Genomic DNA, 12,323 nt, shown 5'->3' with positions numbered 1-12,323 from the left:
GTGCACTTCATATGATTCATCTCCTTCTCTTCACTGAGTCATTGCTGCTCCTCACTCCTCCTCTCCTCTCCTGTGCCCTTTGGCAGGGCAGACCTCACTCACTGGACACACCTCAGTTCTGGATCTGTCCATCTGTGGTAGGGTTTTAAGTGGGAGCTGGGGCAGCTTGAGGAAAGTGCAGACAGGCCTGATTGCCCCTTGTCTGGTGTGTCAGGGCTGTGGAGAAGGGGAGTGATCGCTGTCCGCTATCAAACCTGTTCCGCATGCAGCCCCACGTAGAGTGATTCTTCACATTAAATTCCCCTGAAAGTTTCTTCTCTTTGACATAAGTCTTCTAATTGGTATTCTTAATGAATGGGGACCCTTTTGTTTGTTGGTCCAGGAACGAGTCACAATTAGTCATTGATCTAAACGGGAGCAGACTTTTTAGAGCTTTTCTGGAGATTGAATTTTAATGGACGTCACAAAGTAAAGGGATTGTTTCGGGCAGTTGCCCATGCACATTTAGGCTTTCTCCGGGGATGTGCTATATTTTGTGATTTTTTTTCAAGAACATTTACGTTCACACTTCCACATCCGTAAATTAAACATTTGCCTTTGTGAGCACATTTGAAGTCCACTGTAGCCAGTCTAGCATAAAGATCCTGACATGTTTTTTGCTGGACTTTTTCATTGGCACAGGGCTGAATTTTTCCCTGGCACAAATGTATTCTCTTCATGTGCTGATGAGGTATCATAACTTGTCAAACACCATACACCTAGGTTCAAAGTGCTGGCTGCCTCTTTGATTTATAGTCAGCTCATCAAACAGATGGTAATGCACTAGTTTTGCCCACTCTGACTGTCAGTGTGTGGGCTATACTTTGCCAGAGTGACTGACAGATAAAAAGCAGGCTAGTTCTCCCAGGAGCCCCTTTAGAGGTAATTGAGTTAAGAGTCAAAACCAGACCCATATTTGGACAGCAAGGTAGCCAGTATCTGGAGCCTGCTTGCACCTTATCTGCTGCTGTGAATGATGGCAGAGGGCTCTTGATTAGACAGGGTCTGCAACTAATGTTGGCTTTTGTGATTGGGGAGCAGGAAAGGGTATATGTGAAGCGTCCTGATAAACGTGACTCATCATAAATGAAAATCGCAGCCGACGCTTTTGGCAGCAACCATGAGGGAATTTTAAGAAGCTTAATGCTAAATTGGTCATATTTTCTTACCCGGGCAATCTGTGAATCCCACTGTAGTGCCTTGCCACAGCCGTTTGTGACGCCCGTCCATCAGCTTTCGCATTTGGCCTCCTGTTTAATGGGAAGTAAAGTGAAACGCTGGAGGAAAAAAGGAGCTAATGAAAAAGGAGTGGAAGAAGGGGGGCCAGATTCATCAGAGCGGGCCAGGATACGGCCTCTCTCCATCCAGCCTGAGTTCAGCCTGTCTCCTGTCGGAACATTTCATCTTTGATAATAATCCCAACAAATTGAATTTCCGTGCCCGGCTCTGCTTATGCATTCCTGCGGTGGGCTTGCAGTGGGATGGCCCGTCGGAGAAGCAGCATGCAGATGAGAGAGTGGCTCTGCCTCTCCGGCTGCAACACACAAGCAAATGGAAAGTGAAGGCTCCACTGAGCGCACGTGGTTAAGCAGCAGAGGTGTGGAGGAGAGGCACCGCCTTCATGCTCAGTGACTAACTAGCAAATCCAGACTAGGTGGGTTTGCTCTCCTCTCACAGTCTGCTGAAAGAGAGTATGACCATGTGCATGGTCTCTGGCTGTAGCAGGCATCAAGAAATATGCAGTGAGAACAATATTAGTCATGAGGAATGTGGCTGTGATTTATCTTTACTATTCAGGTTTGAATATTAAGAAAGGTTTCAGTAGACACTATCTTGGTCGCTCGTGTGCTCTTGCAAACATTTCATTTCCTCACAGAGGATGCAGCCCTTTTTTTCCCTGCTTTCCTTTCTGTCCCCTCACCCCTCTTAATATTTATGTGTGCTTGATTTAATCAGATATGAATGAGAATTTTCAGGGGGCTTGTTGGCATTCAAAATAGCACCCATTCCCACTGCGCATCAAAGGCAAAGTGTCTCAAGTGCATTGTGCCATCATTGTGTATTCCTCCCTCTCCATTTCAGTCAGCACACCAAAGGCACTTATCTTTAGACAATAGGGGGCTTTGTGGCTCTTTTTAGCAGGCCTGATGGAATTATCTGTACACGGAGTGGTCACTGGAATAAATACATTCATTTCCTGCAGTAGATTGACAAGTGCGGCTGCAAGGTTACATTTGAGCTGCAACAGGTTACACTCCTGGGCTTACATGAGAATCACCCTGAGCACTTTGCAAGAGAATTCTTCGACATAGCTACAAGTGCATTTGGTTCTTTTGTAATGCAGCAGTGGGAATAAGATGATAAAATGGATGGGCAAAGGAATGACATGAATACTTGAAGACATTTTCAGCATACACAATATGTTGGAATGGGCAGAGTACACCAGAAAAAGAGTAGTGCCACAAAGGCTATGAAAGACTGTGGGTATAAAGATGTTTTTAATTCAGTTTTTGAAAACTTTGTTAAGGGGAATTCCACAGGTTTTCTTAAATTCTTAAATTTAGTAGTTTAGATGCAAACAAGGTCATTCAGAGAGGCTTAACATGAAATGGTTCATTGTAGAGAAACGTACTGACTCAGTTTGTTTACAGTGGAGGTGTTTGGAACGAGAGGTCGCGAAATAAAGTATATAGACACTTTACTTTGCAAAATGATCAATGAAACTACACATTACTTGTAGTTTGTGGACTTCATCCATAACCAAACTTCAATCCGTACCTCCAAACTAAAATTCATAACCATTTTGTGTGAAAACTTTCTTTGATATAACTTTTAGAGGCATTAAAAACATCTCCCTATCACCACCACTGTGACTGATTCTGACTCTTTAAGTTTCTGTGCTTTTCGCAACAGACCACTCTTACTTTGTAGGAATTTTGAAATATTCAGTGGATTCCATTCAGAAGGAACAGTGTGAAATCTCAGAATACCTAGTTAAATGAATTAATAAGACAAGACACTGACATGATGGGCTGATATCCAGTCCTGTTCCTATTTAGTTTGTGCACTTGCTGTTTACTGGTTGTTGTTGTTTACAGGTGCTTTAACAATCTGTCTTTTATAAGATGCATGCAGTTGTTCAACATTGTAGAAGTACTAACCAGATTGGCCATATACTTAGAAAAGAATATTTTAATGTAATGTATTGCAGTAATGGTGACACACTGTCACGTTGCCCACTTTTAGGTGATTGTGAGACGCATTGTTCTGAAAGAGTGAAAGTAAGAGAGACTGATATTAACTGAAAAATGCATTGTTCCTCTCATCTTCACAGCATCAAAGAACAATAAGCATCACAAGGCAAGGGCTGCCAGCGAAGAGAGGAAATGTGCTTGATGAAAAATGCATTGATACTGACAGCAGTAGCGCAGTACATTAAAACAAGGTGTTCTTTGCCCCTGGTCGTGCCGATTCCATTTGGTTGTGCGGCTTCCTGGGTCTATTTCTGTATTTACAGGCCACTGCAAGGCTCCCGCATTTGTCAGGTCTTATGCTGGAGCTCAAGTAACAGACATGAGGGCTGATTACAGAGTGCAACCTTTAGCTTTAGATTCAAAAGATGTTTTTGACTCGACTTGCATTTAGGCGTGCATTCGGTCATTAAACTCTTGACTTTTTAAAAAGGGGATGGACCCATAGGTGTGCCTTATAAAAGAGAAAGCTGGAAGAATCAGGATAGTTGCCCGAGTCAGCACGAAGAACAACGAGTGGGATCTCAATGGGGCAACTATGTATTGCTGTTGGTGTGAGGTGCAGTGGAGATACCATAGGCACACACTTAACCCTCACTCTGCACTCTCCATTCAGCAGCTTTGAGGCTCTATGAAGGTGAGCAGCTCTCTGAAAAATGTCTTCAGCCATGACTTCTCTATTCTGTTGAGCTGGTAAAAGAGACGAGAAGAGGAGACAGAAAGAAAGGAGAAGAGGAAGGGAGAGAAAGGGAATAGATACCAGTGGTTGGTGGAAGGGAGGTGGAGAGAGAGAAAAAGAGGGAAGACTGAGTGACTCAGTGGATGCACAGTGGGGAATAAATCTTGCACAGATTATTTATGATAAACATGTTTTGTTCCTGTGTCTTATGCAGAGTTCAGCATGTCCAACAGCGTGTGTTTGTCCTAATTACTAAGATTATGGATCTCACATCGGCAATCCCTTTATGCAGCCAAGAAAAACAACATTTTCCATGAGAAGTCTTCTATCACTAAGCTTTAAAACACTTTGTTTTGATGGTCCACCGTAAAGGATTTGTAGCTGTTTTGTAAGTTTCTATAGATGTATTCAGGTGACTTTAACTTTTCCCTAGTCCTAAACACTCATTCTAAACCAAGCATTAATCCTTTAATCTCAACTCAAAAGAGTGGCTATTTTTGCCTTTTAATCTATGATCTTGTGCAAAATGTTACATCCAACAATGAAGACAATGTTGTGCACCTTTTATATAGTGATAGATAACATGGTAGCACAGCGAAAGCTCTAATTTCAAATGCTGATGCATTTAACTATAGCCATATTGCAACTAGTCTGGGGCAGATTTTTACAAGTTAAATGAGACAAAGCCTCTGACAGTATTGCTGGTCGGATGCTAGGAATGATATGGTTAATGTCAACCAATGATCCCTAATCCTAAACCTAAATCCTACACTGTTAGAAATAAAAGTACAATGCAGGTACATGATTCGTTCATCAAGGTACAAACAATATAAGTGTACCCTCAAAGATCAAAACAGTGGTTTTAAGGTTCAATTGTATACCTTAAGTAAGTTTTTCCTAGTGGAAAAGTAGATATTTGTGTGTGTGTGTGTGTGTGTGTGTGTGTGTGTATATATATATATATATATATATATATATATATATAAAACACAGAACAATAAAAAGCCTGGAGGCGAGACGGGGTGTGTGGAGTCAGTACAACTTAAAAAAATATAATTTCAGTGGATTATAGTTCAGTTATGTTCCCTGACTAAAGGTACTGAGATGTACCCCTGAGGGTACCACCACAGTGACAAAAAGGGTACTGCCCCAGTGACAGTGTCATACCTTTTTTTCTGAGAGTGTAAATCCACTGTTGTTCAAATGAGTTGCGCTTGAGAGTTTGTTAACAACAGAGCATTTGTACATAAGCCAGGGCAGACTGTCAAAGTAAAGTGGATCTGATGTTTACAAAATTGTATACGCTCCCTTTTATGAAGAATTTTCTTTCATTGTCATGCTGTCTTGACATTTGGCCTGATCAGCTGAAATATTGCGGTTCAGCAGCCAGGAAACCCCCATAACGAACTTGGCCAGAGTAAAAGGAGAAAAATGTCTCTCATCTCCACAGGTGTGGGATGTAATAAGATCAGCTGGTGATCTCTTAAATGTTACAGAAACGTGTTTCTAGCTCCACAATTAAAAGTGCTGCTGGGCTTTGTTCAGGATCTGGGGGGACCTGCCAATTTGTGGAAAAACATTTTATCTAGTGACTGAAAACCATCCTCGGTTGTTGCCTTTGGATGTGTCCTGCATGGTGGCCTCTGATTCCTGATGGCACAATAAAAACAGACCCCATACTTATTTCAGCATCATTTGCGGTGAGAAGGAACTAGTAAACAGCACAAATGGATTTGCCTGAGATTTGAGGGTGGCGCTGCAAGGATGTGGGTTTTTTTGTGCCTGTGTTGTGAAGGTTGCTGTCAGTTGTCTGTAGCTCAGTAAGGTGCGGTTCCTCGCTGCATTCATGCCTGAGAAGTGGCGCCTTTTTTGATGACCCTTTGTATGATTGAGCCTCTGAACTCAAGTGAGGCACACCGCAGGAAGTGGCAGGCCCTTTTTTGGACAGATGCTCTCTGATTATGCATGGATTACACAGTATGTAGACACAGCAAGTCTCATTCCCCCTCCCTAGCAGCGTGTTGGTGGTCAGTGCAAATTGGAAAAGCCGTTGAACTGATGATCCGGAATATTGGCTTCATCAATTGGAAGGGTGTGTTGGAGAGTGGCTCCGCCAGGGTCTTGGAACATTGAGAGGGACAGATGCTGTTCCGGCTCCCTAATCACGCCCTTCTCTTTCATCTCTCTCTGCAGGTGACGTGGCCCCTTACTTCAAAACGGAACCAGGGCCTCCGGAAATCCACCTGGAGGGAAACCGGCTGGTCATGACCTGTCTGGCAGAGGGCAGCTGGCCTCTAGAGTTCAAATGGATGTTCAACAGCACAGATATCACTGCCTTTTCCCCGGAGTACAAGTGAGAGCCTGCCTTCATCTCAGCCTTCACTGCAGGAGAGGTCTCACTTAGAAAACTGCCTTAAGGGGGGGAACACAGGTCACATTTAACATGGGGAACTAATTCATTGCCTTCCAACTCCATGAGGTGTCCTTACACAGTGACTCATGTTACATGTATTCGCTATAATCAAAAATACATGCTGCTGTGGGTGGCTGCTGCGATTATTACGCAAAGTCTTAATCCAGCGTAGTTAGTGATTCAAGTGATATGCTGTAAAAACATTAACTTGTTTTTATTTTCAATTTATAGCCCAACTTATCTGCTTTTGGATAAAAAATTAAATAACTTTTTTGTGCTCCCATTTCAGGATCACACTTTGTATAGTGTCAGAAAGCTTCACGTTTCGGCCAGTTGTTTAACGTCCTTTGACTGAGGAAAAAAATGAAAGCGCAGGAAATTAAAATGAAAATTTAATTAACTTTTCCTGCACTGATTACTTGAGTTTATGCAATTGCATGTTTAATCATTCATACAGTTTTTAATTCCACTACTTGCTCTCCATCGTATTTCCATTTCTGGAGAATAATGCAGTCTCAGCTGTGCTCTCTAAAGTCAGCTTGTGAGCTGCACTAGATCTAAGCACTTTCTTAGCCATACAGATTGGTAAAACTGATGAAGTATCAGACCCAGTGTACTTCCTTTGTCTTTATGTAATAGCTTGTGGCTGGAGATGGTTTTTCATGGTTGGATGACGCATTCAAATGCTTTTTTACCTGTGAGTTCGGTGCGGTGCACTTGATTCCTGCTTAGCTTCGATTTGCATTGCTTCACTTCTTTTTCACATCCCTCTGCTGAATATTTTTTATGGAAAAGGGAGCGTTTGTCCATCAGTAGAATTCATTCGTCTAATTGCTATTGCTTTTCCAATTATCTTCCATCATCGGCACTGGAGCAGCACGTTTTGAGCAGCACTGGGGTTCCTATTTACTCTCCCTGGAGAAGGAGACTCCCTCAGAGACAATCCCACAGCAGCGTTTTGGAAGCCGTGAGCGGATCCGTGTGAGGAGGGAGACGCAGCACATTAGCCACATTTGGAAATACCGGCACGTTTTAATGCATTGTTTCCACGGGCGCTAATATCAGGGGAAGTGGCCATTTGGCACAGGGCTGATATTTGTCATCGCGGGTGAGAGCTGGGTGGGAGACTAATGGCATTTTAATGATTCGCTTGCTCTAATGCGCAGGTTGGCAAAAAGGCCTGGCCTCGACTGCAAGGGTAAACCTTTTAACCCGGTCCATCTAAGTGAGAACGCACTTAGAATCGAAAAGTGTCTAAATGCACTGACAAATATGAAATTGTCATAGCACTGTGCTTATGTGAAAAGAAAGTCATGAAGTGATGGGTATGATGAAATTTACCTGCAAAAGTTAGTTACATGTTCTCTCTTTTTCATTTGTTCCCTCTCTCTCCCTCTCTCCTTCTCTCTCAGGTACATTGTTCCATCCCTGCAGCGCTCAGACATGGGTACATACCAGTGCGTGGTGAGAAACAGAATGGGTGCTCTGCTGCAAAGAAGAGCAGAAATACAAGTGGCATGTGAGTGTGTGCAACTGAACAGCGGAGTGGTTCTCACTTCCTATTGCAGGGACTTCATGTACTGCACATTTTCCGTGTTGTCCATGCTTATACACTTGATTCAGCTCATGAAGGGCTTTATAATTATCTGCTGAGTTGAACCAGATGTGTTAACAGTGCTTGGGGTCTTATGGGGGGAACCCTCTAGGACCTCTAGGCTTTCAGTGAAGGACTAATAGTTTCCATGAAAAAAAAGTAGCTTTTGGCTCATTTTTTGTTTGATAGAATCGTCATTCTTCTTATATTTAAACACCTGTTGCATTTAAACTCTTGCTCTATAGTTGAGCTTCGGTTGGAAATAAAACGGTTCAATTCATGAACTGCCCAATAGAAAAACTGTCAAATCAGATTTTTTTTTTCTCTGTGGTGTCTAGGTAGATTCAGCCATGCAAACTCTTCCATTAGACTTCAGGAGCTGAAACGAAGGCCTAACATGTCAGATTAAGCAGTAACATAATTAGGAATTGACAGTGGAACCATGTTTTGATTTACAATGATTGGGACCAATTTTGCAATAAAAAAGGAAACTCTAGGTCACTTTTGGTCTTTTCAAAACAATATTGAAATATAGAATGTAGTTTATAACATTAGTCTAGTCTAGTATTTACTAAAATACTTTAAAAATAACAATCTCATAAGTTACTTGTACACATTACAAGATATATTTTTATTTGGTGAGGGGTAGGGTTAGGATACCTTTCTGGCAGGCCAAGTCAAATGTCCCTGCGGGTCAATTTAGATTACAGGGCCACACTTTTGGTAGCCCTGCTGTAGGCCTTTCTGGAAATCCTAAAGGTGTTATTGATCATGAGTCAGGGTGGTCCTACCAGTGCATTTCAGTCACATGTTACAAATGGAAAACAGTGACAGCTTTATGTCAGAGCACTTTACTGAAGGAATCAGTAAAACATCTACATATATGTTAATGTCTGTTACAAGCTTTAAATAAAGCATTGGCATTTACAAGCTTCAGATGTCCGTGTTTAATTTAGAATGACCAGAAAATGTTCGGGTGAATCACCATGAGCTTAAATCTAACATCTGCTAGAATCCCTTGCGGTACTAGCAGACATTAGCATTATCATAGAGGTGTTTTTTCCTCTCATTTTCTCACAGAAATGTGACCTTTATCACCCAAACTGAAGGCCTAGCTCAAACAGTGACAGTACACCTCTGTTATACATACCCTGAGATAGTACATCATTCTGCATGGCCATGCCATAGTGCCTCATGTCTCAGATCTGTTGACATTAGAAAAACTCATCCTTTCATGCATTTTCATCAGCAAATCCTGTTCTTTCTCTGCCATTATCTCAGCAAGGCTCTCCGTCTCCGTCTCCCCCACTGTTTCCTGTTTGCATTTCCATCTCTGAATTGAACCGTTTTAAACACTTTGAAATGATGTGCAAAATGCATTGCTTTTCCCCCTGAATTATGTCAGAGAATTTAAGGCACAGTGCTGCCTTGTTTCTTTTTTTTCCTTTTCATTCTGCACTGTGATGCAATCTTGTAGTGCATTGTGCCATGAATACTTGTCTTTGTTTGATCGAACACCTCTGTGGTTGATGCTTATGTACCCATATGTAAAGAAAAGCCTGGGTGGTCTGCAAAAGCATTAGGGGAGTTTTGAGTTTAGTCTTCTTCCATGCTCGTTTTCATGACTACAGTGTTGGCTGTCTGTCCACAGATATGGGGGACTTTATGGAGGCTGACCAGCGGAAAACAGTCACCCAAGGCCGGGCCGCGATCCTCAACTCACCAGCGGTTGCCGGTTTTCCCCGGCCACAAGTTACGTGGTACAGGGACGGTTATAAGATCATCCCCAGCAGCAGAGTGTAAGTGGAGCTGCGCTGCCCAGCTCATATACTTTTAGATGTTTCTCCAGTTGTTTGTTTCTCCATCATGCAGGTTATTAGGAACTAGCACTTATGTATAACGCTAGTAGTGTATATCTCAAGTGGTGAACACCAGGGCTGGATATTGTCAACAACTGCATAATATGGTATCATGATACAAGAGTCACAATACAATACAATGACAAACTCTTTAAAATCTGCTGTAAAACTACAGTAATAATGAATAAATAAAGAATGTTGGGCAGAATGATAATGACATTTTTATTAAGATTTACTCCTTTTAATTTAAGTAATGCAAGAGGAATACATAAACTTTGCCTGTAAAAACTAAATTATAGGGGTTTCTCGACTCTGGGGTGTTGGTCAGAGCACAGAGAAGCAGAGGAGTGAACTTTCTGCACTTTTAATCATAACTGCAGAAGCCTGAAAGGCTGCAGTCAGTATTTCAGCACATACGCAATGTGAGAAAGTCCGTGCCTGTAAAATTATCAGTGAATGACAAAATGTTCACTAACGTCCCACAGATGACACACATCGCAGCAGCGTCCAGAGGATCAGTTTCACCTGCACATTGAAGTGCTGTTTAAAGGTCAGCAGTCACTGTATGGGTACGTGATATTTTGAACACAGCCCTGCTGAGAGCAATTAGATTCAGTCATGATTGTTTAGATAATGATTCAGTTAGGCTTGTCAAATTTATTACATAATTGCCTAATCACAAATATGTGAGATTTTCGCTGACTGGAGTCCTTTTCCACAGTCCTTAAATTAAATTTCAGTCGTATTATGCTGCAGCTAACAAAATAGCCAAGAAAATGTAAATAAAAGAGAGTAGTAAATGCACTTGAGACATAATATGACTTATAAGAACAAAACAAACAAAAAAAAACTTCTAAACAGACAAAAACTCACTTGGTGCTCTAACATATTTACAGGGCCGTGCTGAGTAAGGTTTGCAGAATGAGTGATTTTTGCTTCTGTTTCCAGTCTTGTGAAGTAAATGTAGTTTTACTTGACTCTACATATGATTCTCTGAAACTAACTGTTGTGTGAGAGTGTGCACATAACAGCGTGGGTGCAGCATTGATTCAAAAGTACGTCCAGTGTTGTGTACTGAGTAAACAAAGTAAGGTGGTTAATCAGCCAATTTGGCCACTTCAGCTTAGGACTTTAATAGTTGCGAACAATAAACAAGAAAAGACAATTACATTGTCACTTGCAGTTATTTATATGACAGATGAATGGTTGTGACAGATTCAGGGCATCAAGAAATCTTTAAATTTACAGTCATATTTAATATTTGGGGGGAAAAAAGACTTTTTTAAAAATACGCTGAATGCACAAATAGGACTAGAACAACTATTTCCACGACTGTGAAATAGACAATAAAACAATTTTGATTTTATTAATAGAAAAGAAAAACAGTACACAAAGCTCTCTGTTTTATGTTTTAAAATAGCCTAAGATTTTATTTTGACAAGAAAAGTGAGTGCACACTGTGTTGCCTATTATAATTGAACTTTCAAAATTGACGCAGGTGAATCAATGTCTTCATGTTTTTACACCCTAACACATATTAATCCACAAAAACTGTACCACAACAAACCATCATAGCAGAATGTTACCAACTTCCCGACAATAACAAAATAATAACTTAAAATATAATTTGTTATATTCTGATGTTTTGGTTTACACTTATCTGAAAAAGAAAATCGACAAATCTGAGGGAGGAAGAGGTTCTGGGTTGTTAGCGACCAGAGTTATGCATTTAATGCTTAAGACACACCACAGAGTTGAGCATCTGTTCATTGAAAAAGTTCTTAAAGGCACAGCTACTTTTCTGCTGCATTGGCTGTGTGAGGAACACCCTCTCATTTGCCTTAGCAAGGGTCCTCTGGCAGAAAAGACTAGAAGAAACCTTTGATAGGAAAAAGGAACGTCAGCCAGTGACACAAACAGAAGACAGGGGCTTTGTGTGTGTTTGTGTGTGTGTTTCTGTGCGTGTGTGTGTGTGTGTGTGTGTGTGTGTGTGTGTGTGTGTGTGTGTGTGTGTGTGTGCACTTCTTCTTGTCAGAGAAAGAGAAGTGCAATTAATGCCTGTTCCCGGCCATTCTTTAATCTAACTATGGTAGTTCTTCATTGCCTTTTTCTAATTAGCAACCTGCCCAGGCAGAGACAGGCACGCTTGATCCGCTCCCCCATTATTGCTCAAGTGTCTTTTTCATTCTGTCTCATTCCAGCAGTGCCCCAAATCACAGTCCTGCGCACTATCCAGCCATACCTAATGACTCACCTCCTTCATTCCAGCTCTACAAAGGTGGCCCTGTTCAGGAAAAAAGGCATTTGATTCCATCGGAGGGCATAATTGAAAAGTGATTAGAATCACGATGGTAAATTTGGAAATGCACTTGGGCTGGTAATGATCCGCATTCGTTTCATTCCTCTGCGGGCTTCCCACACTGGGCTTTCTGCTTGAAGTTCTCACTGATTATAGGGAGAGAGTTGCGCTCACCTCAGTCAAACTTTC

The 12,323-nt window shown here is 41.6% G+C and overlaps 1 protein-coding gene across 3 annotated transcripts in view; it reads left to right on the top strand.

Moving 5' to 3' along the window:
• The window catches only part of sdk1a (sidekick cell adhesion molecule 1a), a 316,953-nt gene that overhangs the window by 113,462 nt on the left and 191,168 nt on the right, over positions 1 to 12,323 (top strand). For all 3 annotated transcript variants that reach the window (XM_017703196.2, XM_017703194.2, XM_017703195.2), the window contains exons 2-4: positions 6,163 to 6,322; positions 7,795 to 7,901; positions 9,628 to 9,775. In XM_017703196.2, coding sequence (XP_017558685.1) covers positions 6,163 to 6,322; positions 7,795 to 7,901; positions 9,628 to 9,775 — 415 coding nt within the window. The remainder of the gene's footprint in view (positions 1 to 6,162; positions 6,323 to 7,794; positions 7,902 to 9,627; positions 9,776 to 12,323) is intronic.

This window comes from Pygocentrus nattereri, chromosome 27 (assembly GCF_015220715.1).
Source record: "Pygocentrus nattereri isolate fPygNat1 chromosome 27, fPygNat1.pri, whole genome shotgun sequence".
In the NCBI taxonomy this organism is placed as follows: domain Eukaryota; kingdom Metazoa; phylum Chordata; class Actinopteri; order Characiformes; family Serrasalmidae; genus Pygocentrus; species Pygocentrus nattereri.
The sequence above is the reverse complement of the archived record's forward strand: the minus strand, read 5'-3'. Positions and strand labels throughout refer to the sequence as shown.